Below are 8901 nucleotides of genomic sequence, written 5' to 3'. Positions count from 1 at the left end.
CTACTTCCTCTACATCACAGAATTGTGGGAGATGCTGAGCTGCAGAATGGAAAATTTCTTAGCAGTAATTTTCTTCCTGCTAGCAGTATCTCCCACAATTCTTCCTACCCTGTATGGCTTTATTAGCCAAAGAACAACATTTAATTTCTATATCTACAGTTTGTGGGCCAAGTAGCCCACTGTACATAGTTCACTGGTTGGCATTCAGGTTATTGTTACTCCTATTCTAAGATATTTTCCACAGCTCTGGAATGACTCCTGGCAGGAAGCCAGAAAGGGGGGTAGTACCAGCACAGGCTGCAACACTGAACCACTTCCAGAACTGCGGAGAAGAGGGGAATAGCCCATGTGTCACAGAATTGCAGGAGATGCTGCTAGCAGAAAGGAAATTATCAGATAAGAAACTTTCCATTCCATCTACTTGTACGAGGACTTATACTCTGGGCTGGCAGAGGGGGATTTTTGAGAAACAAAATTAACAAGTAATTTACCCTTTTTTTGTGTGTGGCTTTTATTGTTATAGAAGGTTTCACTTGCTGTTCTGGAAAATAGAATACTAATCCAGACTGAGAACTTTCTTGGTAGTTCTCAATCTCTGTTTCACTTTATCACTTTTCAGATCCTTCTTCAGAAAAGCTCCCCGTGTATAGAGGTTGCCAGCTGGGACAACATCATGAGAAGGCTGATTCAAAGAAACCTCTTTCTATGTCACAGCTGATGCAATGGAAACACTTTTCAGGGCAGCACCAGACTCTTGCTGATCCCTTCCTTGAAAGAATAAAGAATAATATTTCTTTTATTTTCCAAAATGTAACCAATCCAGCTACTCCCACCCCATAAAACTAAATTATTTTTTCCATGTACATAATGTGCCTTGTACTCGCTGGTGCCAGTCTTCTAAGAAAAATAAAGTATGCAGTAGCCTTTATGTTGCTGCCGCCAAGACTCAGTTTAGGCCTTGTGTTTTTACGAGGAGGTTTCTGTGTAAATGTACAGCTGTTGATGTTTTTTGTAAAGTTAGAGAAATGCCATCAGATTAAAAGTACCTTATTAGTAAATAGTTATAACTGAAAGAATTTTAAAAGTTTAATTTGCTTTTCAACATATCTGCTGGTTTGGTATAATAATTAGTAGTGGTTTAAACTATTTTACACAACCTCGCAGTTAGACCTAAACTACCTGACAGTTTTCTTTCAATTATAATGATAAATTGTCATCTCTGTATTATTGGTAATATATCAGCTGGATGTTAGAAGGTACATTAGGCTATAGTATATATGTGATGTTTACAAGTCTCTGACTGGATTTGTCTCTGCACCTGTAAAGATAATGGGTCTGATTCACCACTACTTTACTCCAGCTTTACCCCAATATAACTCGTGGTTTCAGTGGAGTTACCTCAACATAAAACTAGAATAGCATAGTGGTCAATCAGGCCCAGATTCTGAGACCACAACTTAATTGTGCTTGACCATCTTTTATGAGAAACACCAGTGCACAGTGCATTTAATTGAGGAAATTAACATTCTGTGATCCCCAGGTATACTCAATGCAGGTGCATGTTATTTCTATCTAAATACATATGGCGAACATATTTTTCTGACTCTCAAAGCATTGCATACAATGTAATTGCATGTATAATATTAGGATAATAATTTGTTTCTTTATGTGATCAGGCATAAGAATCTGAAATAACAATTGTAGCTTTAAAAGTACCTTGTGTGGTATCTCAGCTATGCAATTCCTCTCTATGAGTAGAATATTTTATTCACAAATGTGAAAAATGGAATCTTATGAACAAAAATGTGGCATTATTTCCAGGAATACTAGAAGTTTATAGAAAGTGAAATCACTTTTAATAAAATTAACATTGTAATTTGGAATTCATTGGTATTTATTTATTTGTATTGTGGTAGTGCTGAGGGGCTATAATCATTGATCAGGGTCTCAGTGTGTTAGGTGCTGTAGAAAGACAGAACAGTTGGTAACTGTGTTTGGTATCTGGAGTGTCCACTATAAAGCCCAACCTGCAGGAAATAACTGTAATTGATTTGTCCTCTGTTTTAGTTGTTCACAACATTTAGGGCTCCCGTTGCCCTGGTTCCCACTGACTCCACCGTGAATCTATGTGAGGGTTTTTTGGTGCACCTGTCATGGTATCTAAGTGCAGAGAATTAATGACAAGAACCAAGAAAGCACTGAACTTTCTAAATGCAATGGTTGTGGGTAGTCTAAGTAGGGAAGGGAAGTGAGAGATTGAGGGGGGCACTAAAATGTAAACACTTTAAAAAGACAAGTTGTGTTGGGGTGTGAGTCTGTGTCCTCCATTGAGGATCAGAATGAAATAACCTGGTGCAAATTATTTTTGGTCAAAACCTTTTATTCTTCCGCATGATCAGTTTATTTTAGTTAATACACACCCAGATTCTCAGTTACGGTCTAGGCCATTACTGGCTAGAATTCCAGCTCAGCTCTATGCCAGCTGAGAGTTCCCTTGATGGGGGTGGGAGCTCTCATCTGGCATAAAGCAGGAGAGCTGGTTTCTGCACCTACCACTTTCTGTTCTGGTGTGTGAGCACGTAGGGGGGACTCCTCCTTTACACCAGTGCTCAGCTGGCATACAGTGTCTTGGGCCAAGATCCTCAAAGATATTTAGGCTGGAAGTTAGGAGCCTAAATAACTTTGAGGATCTGTGCCTTAGACCCCATACTCCACTACCATCGATTAAAACAGCCACTGTGCTGCTCTGTCACAGCAGGGCAAAGTGTGCCACAGAATCAGCAACACATGACAGGCTCTATGCCACACCTACGCTAGACAAACAGGGCTTGGATGCAGATGAGAATCTACCCTATTATTCCCGCTACAGTACATATTGCTAAAGAGACTCAAATGCACCATGCTTTGGATTGGGGATTACCCTGATTTTAGGGGGAAACATGTTTGAAACAATTTTTGTAATAAAACAATCTCCATTAACCTCAGCTCTAAGTGCCTGGTTTCCCCGATTCCAGCTTTACTCACCCTGGTTCACATCTTCTTTAATTCAGGTGATGGCAGTGTTGAGTCACACACATACACATGAAGTACCTCATTATTCATTCATAAATTGACCAAGTAAAAATTTGATATGCTTCTATTCGGTTAATACAGCTGCTGGTGGAGCAAACACAGGAGGTTCTAAAATGCCAAAATCAAACAATCTTTGCCAGTTGCCCTGGGTTATCATCAGGAATTTGCAAAGTGAGATTTCAGCCTTTGCAGGCCAAATGCATGTGGAAGGAGAGTAGTTCATTCATGTGCTTTCTATGGAATGAAAATTTGATGTAAACTGTGTTTGTTTCTGTTCATATGCAGTTTAAATAACTGATATGTTGTGGCATGTCGATCTGAGAGGCTGTACAAAGTAACAAGGGGAAAAAACTGCTCTACCTTAAAGAGGTTCTGTTACTGAGGGATAAACTTAATACAGTGATTTTTTTTTAAAAACAGTTGTATGCTAGTATTGTCACCTTGGTATTGTCTGCAAACTTATGCATGTTTTCTTACCAGACAAGACTCTCCAAAGGCTGAAAGACAACCTCTTTTGCTAGGGTGACCCGATGGTGTCAGCAGCAGCTCATAGTACTGTTTCTCATTGCCGTCAAGATTCAATGCACAAATGATTGCACATAAGCCGTTAGGATTTAACCAGACTTCAAAAACCTTCATGTGGCAGCATCCATAATTCAGATTTCAGGGTGAATTTGTAAAGTAAGAGCTGCACAACAACAAAAGACTGAAATAGGGATCTAGGCATTTGCCAAAGATTGTGGACAGAAGTTTTGGTGCTTTACACTAAACTTTAAACTGATCACTGACCCAAAGCATGGTGCACAGAATTATCCTCCAGGTAGAAATAAGGCTTGATCTCCAGTTTTCTATGGTAAACTCAGAGATACGCATATTTGGAAACTGGTTTGCTGAACAACTCAGCTGTAAATAAAATGCAATTTCTTTATAAACTTCATTGAAAGGAGGGCAATACCACATGATTTATAATCCAAGTGAAAGGCCACATCTTGTAAATCACAGCTGCAACCAGCACCCCATTGCAAATGCTCTACCTAAGATGGGACTCAATGCAGCAGATATAAGCAGGTACCAAGGTCCCAGTCCTCGGGTCTAGCCAGGTTGGGCAGGGGCAAAAGTGGCTGCGACTCGCTGTTGACCTCCCTTAATCTCCAGGGCGGGTGAAAGCTAGCGCAGTCCTTGAAGTAATTTAGACCAGCCTCAGGGCTGCTCTAAAAAAAAAAAAAAAAAAAAAAAGGGCTGGTCATGGTTCAAAGGGGTGGTTATGCTGGTTGAGACTTCCCATACTGCAGTGCTCTCCAGACATGTCCCTGTAGTGGGCAGGAAGGGAGCTGCCTTTACTCTATACCCACTTGGGAATCCAGCCCCTTTGTGTTGCCAGAGCAGGAACTAGGGTCTGGCGCTAAGTCCTGAAAGTAAGAATCTGGTGGGAAATAATTCTCAATGAAGCATTGATACAACAGACAAAGCAGTGGGACCATGAATCTCTCTTGCAATAACAAGAATAATAATCTAAGGACCAGTTAGGCCATAGTTCTACTAATCTCTCTGTTTAGCTGTCTGGAACCTTAGTCTTCCCTAAGAGGATTCCCTAGTGGTTTTTTGCCCTGGAAGGTTGCCTGGAAGCTGGGGGAATGCCCTACAGAGCTGTAGTTCCTAGTTCAGTAACAAGCAGATTTTCATAACTGGTTTTACTCCTGGGTTATGTCTGCTTCTCTTTCAAATGCATCTCTGTCTCTGGTGGGGCCCAAAAGGTATCCAAGCAGGGGTTTGCTGATTGCCAAAGGTTCCAGCCTGAACGGCAATTTACATACACAGGTATTTGGATTTGTCAACCATTTATCAATAGGTCACAGTTTATACCCTAATTTATTTCAGTCCTTCAGCTATGTTCAGGCACAGCAGTTCCTGCTGGCGGGCTGGGAGCAGGGAAAAGATGTGCTTCCTCCTCCCAAATGGCAATTGCATTGACCCAGTCATCTTGGAGCTCTCAGAGAGACAGGCACTGTGCTCTTCCCAGAGAAATTAGCTTGTGGGGGTACTCTCAGTCCACTTGTACCCCACACCAGCTGGCAGTGGCACGTGAGCTCTAAATCACTCACTGGATTTCAATCTGTTGCTGGCAGGTTGGAGCCCAGCATTCACCACAGTTGTACCGGTTCAATGTAGCCCTTGAGCAGCCTCTGCCCATGGGGCTTGTGTGCAGATTGGGTTGCAAGAGACAGTGAATCCCTTGGACATGCAGTCAGCAATTGCTGCCAACAGTTGTCCCCCTGAACATGGATTTAATGCTAGTGGGAACGGGGCAAAGCCACTTTCAGCACAGCTGCAAAAACTATCCTTGAAACTTAACTCCGCTAAGTAAATTGTAACACAGTTTTCATGTCTTGACTCTAATTTTGACGCAAATGCTCCCACTACCGTGTACTGTAGAGGGGAGAAAATCCTTGGATTAAAGCCATAGTGGAGCCATGGGAGTGGGGAGGGGGAGAGGGAATGAAATGACTAGATGGGATATTCCTCCTCCCGGGCTAGTCATCTGCATCCCCCCTTCCCACTCACTTCCCACAAAACTTCCTTAGGACACATGAGGCAATAAATCGATCCCCGATAGATCGATCTCTACCTGCTGATCCGGTGGGTAGTGAAGACCTGCCCTCACGTCTTTCACCTGATTGCCAAGCCCAGTGCATTGACCCTTCTATGGACTCTAGAATCGTGCCACTTAACTGTACAAAACAGTGTTCTCTGTTACTGGTCCAGACCTCGCTGAGTGTTCAGGGCTCTGGCACCACCACGCCTCAGTCACACTTCCTGGGTGCTGAAAACAGTCTTGTCATGGGCTGCACCATTTCTGCCCTGGTTAAGCAGACCCATTGCTCACAGCCATTGCCAGCAAAGGTTCAGTTTGCTAGTGTAGCTAAGGCATTTATCAGCACTTACGTATATGTCTGTCATAGCTTTGTTTTGATTCTACAAGCAAGCAAGAACACTGTTAAAGTAGGCCGATAGCAGCTCTCCTGCCCCACACCATGCCTATTTGCCCCATACGTCCACCCCCAGTCTCCCTGGAGCAAGGGGAATCAAGGGGGTTAAACAGCCATGAAAAGGAGAGGGAGGATGGGGAGAGTAGGATCAGTTGTGTCCCCCTCCCCCAGGCTCTGGGAGAAGGCTTCACCCTCCCTAGCTGGAGTCCCAGTGTGACCAACCTCTCTTCAGGTCAGTCTGACAAGCATTCCCCTGTAGCCAAGTGCAGGGAGAAGCCGCTGCTCATCAGACACTCCAGGTGCAAGTTTCCCACTCTGCCTGCCCCCTCTTCTAAGTGGGAGGCGGAAGGAGTGGTGGGACTGGTGCCAGGAGATGACTTAAGGGTGAAGGCAGAGGGAGGAGACTCCCTAGTGCGGGGTGGGAGTGGGGTAATGTGCAGACAATGAAATCATGGCTGTCGGTTGCAGGGATTGAGTGAGGGCGTCAACAGGGGTTTCCTGGCTTTTTCTAGTGCCTTGGTGGTGGTATATGTACTTGCGTTGGTTTTTAACAACTGTTTTGGGGAGGGCAAATATATACTATATGTAGCCTTATAGCCTTCTTTAATATATAATCAGTGTCAAAGTGTTAAAAGTGTGTGAACATCACTATAGAAGAAAGGGTGAAACCCAGGCTGTGCTGGTCTTCGGCTGTTTACCAGGAGTTAACACTACACCAGCCTAATGACAAAAAGACAGTGTTTCACATGCTTTCCAGGAGAGTGTCAAAGCAGTATCCTTAGAGGTCCTCCTTGTATTTGCCACATTGAAATGATATTTAGTCATTCATTTGTTACACTGAGTAGCCTTTTGGGGAGAACTAAACAGATGATAGCAAACCAAGTACTTTTGCAACAGATGTTTCTTCACACTGTTCCCAGCTGCACTCTCCCCATCTGTACATGGTGTCCTTCCAACCTTTGCTGTCGTCTCACCTGATCTTGCTAAAATGTCTCTGCTGCATTAGAACAGTCGTAATAAAGCATTTAGGTAAATAACGTTTCTTTCATACGCTTCTGAGCTCATGAAAATGAGATTGTGACTCCTGCATTCCTCGGTGATACAAAGTTACATTCACATGAGTCTTGCCTGAGAATGTTAGAGAAACAACCTCTGGTTGCTAAGCAATGTCACACACATTTTATTAATCAAAGTGATCGTGCCCTCTGTTTGCTGTCAGTGCCAATACTAAATGGGGAATTCCAAAGAGAAATCCCCACTGCTGCAATGGTGTCACCAGTTAGGCAGCCATTGAAACTGGTGATGTCTCTCTCTCTTTCTCTCTCAGACACACACACACATTTTCAGCAAACTTAAATTTCAGCAAATATAAATTCTGGTAAGGAAAACAAATCTGAAATATAAGCTGTATAATAATTAACATTGATTTTCTCTACACAAACTGTATGTCTATATCTGCATCATTAGGTGCTTTAGAAAATCAGGTTCTAAGCATCTCAAAAACACCGAAGGTAGGTAATCTATTTGTTTTGTTTTCTATCAAAATGTAGTTTAGATTCCATTCAAAAGTACAGTATGCCTGACAAGCCAATGTGCTACTGTTGGGATGAGCAATACATTGTACAAATCTGCAGGTGTGATAGGAGAGGGGCAAAGACAACACAACAAACACAGTTGCTGATTTTCAGGGAGGGTAATTGAGGACAGGAAACTGGGAAGTTTAGGAGGTAAGACTTGATTGTCAGTGACAGGGTTAGTTGTCCACCCAAGGCTAGGGGCAAGAATGAGTCAGGGAGCCATAAAATACTGTTCAATTTTACAGATTGTGGCAATCTTCCCTAGGTGCTCAGTTTTCTCAAATTCCCACCCATTTATGTTGGACTGGAGAACCCTAATCTAGAGATCTGCAAATCCATGGATATCTGCTTTATATTGCAGATATCTGCATCCACAGACCATTTTTGCAGACCGTGGATGGATGCAGAGCCAAATTTTATATCTAAAGCCTTGCAAATCTGACTATATCCACTTTATATGTGCAGATATCCACGGATCATTTATGTGGATCACGGATCAGATGCAAATACAAATTTTGTATCTGCACAGGGCTCTACTCTAAGCACCTCCTTGCTAAGTCCCAAAGTTCCCTTCTGCGACCTTTGAGAATGCAGGACTTTACCCCAGGTCTGTCCCAGCAGCTTTGTCAGTCACCAAATGGGCAGGGGCTAAACCACATACACCTTACAAGAAAAAGCTAAGTGAGCCTTCCATATACAGCTATATATTCCCAGAAGTTGTAGAATGAGGGTACAATGCAATGAACCCCTAAATAGGAGAAATCCAGCTCAGCCAATGAACAAATAGTCCCAAGTGCCCCTCCAAAATTGTTGGGTGTGGTTAACCATTTTGGAAAATGCCTACAAAGAATATTTCAGTTAAAAAGAAAAAGGTAAGCTTAGGAAACTTGGGAAATCCAAGTTAAGATTTCAATTACAACAAACACACATCAGCCACTGGAGAGGGTCAAATAAGGTCCCTCAAATAAACGTAATGACTTCATGTCACTAGGGCACCCAAATAACCTCAACTCTGACCCCATGTTGCTATCCTCAGCATACCCAGCAATGTAGAGAGACACTTTTCTTATAAGAACACACAGATTCAATTACTTCATTTACCTCATCCCTGAAAGACCCCAAATGACCTAACACCAAACTACCTGAGACACTGCCTCTTTCTCTGAGCCAGACTGACATTGTTAGCCTCAGTGGAGGTGCTCAAGCTAGCGCTACCATGATTTAAAAGAAAGGAGACAGCTGGCAGGGTGCTTCTCCATGGAGGA

General features: G+C 42.8%; 1 protein-coding gene across 2 annotated transcripts in view; it reads left to right on the top strand.

The window, feature by feature from the left end:
* Positions 1–1826, top strand: part of RAD54B (RAD54 homolog B) — a 124900-nt gene extending 123074 nt beyond the window's left edge. For both annotated transcript variants that reach the window (XM_024201966.2, XM_024201975.2), the window contains one exon: positions 620–1826. In XM_024201966.2, coding sequence (XP_024057734.2) covers positions 620–840 — 221 coding nt within the window. In that variant the 3' untranslated portion in view covers positions 841–1826. The remainder of the gene's footprint in view (positions 1–619) is intronic.
* Positions 1827–8901: the final 7075 nt, after the last annotated feature.

Source organism: Terrapene carolina, unplaced genomic scaffold (genome assembly GCF_002925995.2).
Source record: "Terrapene carolina triunguis isolate 2854851 unplaced genomic scaffold, T_m_triunguis-2.0 Scaffold58, whole genome shotgun sequence".
NCBI classification, from domain to species: domain Eukaryota; kingdom Metazoa; phylum Chordata; order Testudines; family Emydidae; genus Terrapene; species Terrapene triunguis.
The sequence above is the reverse complement of the archived record's forward strand: the minus strand, read 5'-3'. Positions and strand labels throughout refer to the sequence as shown.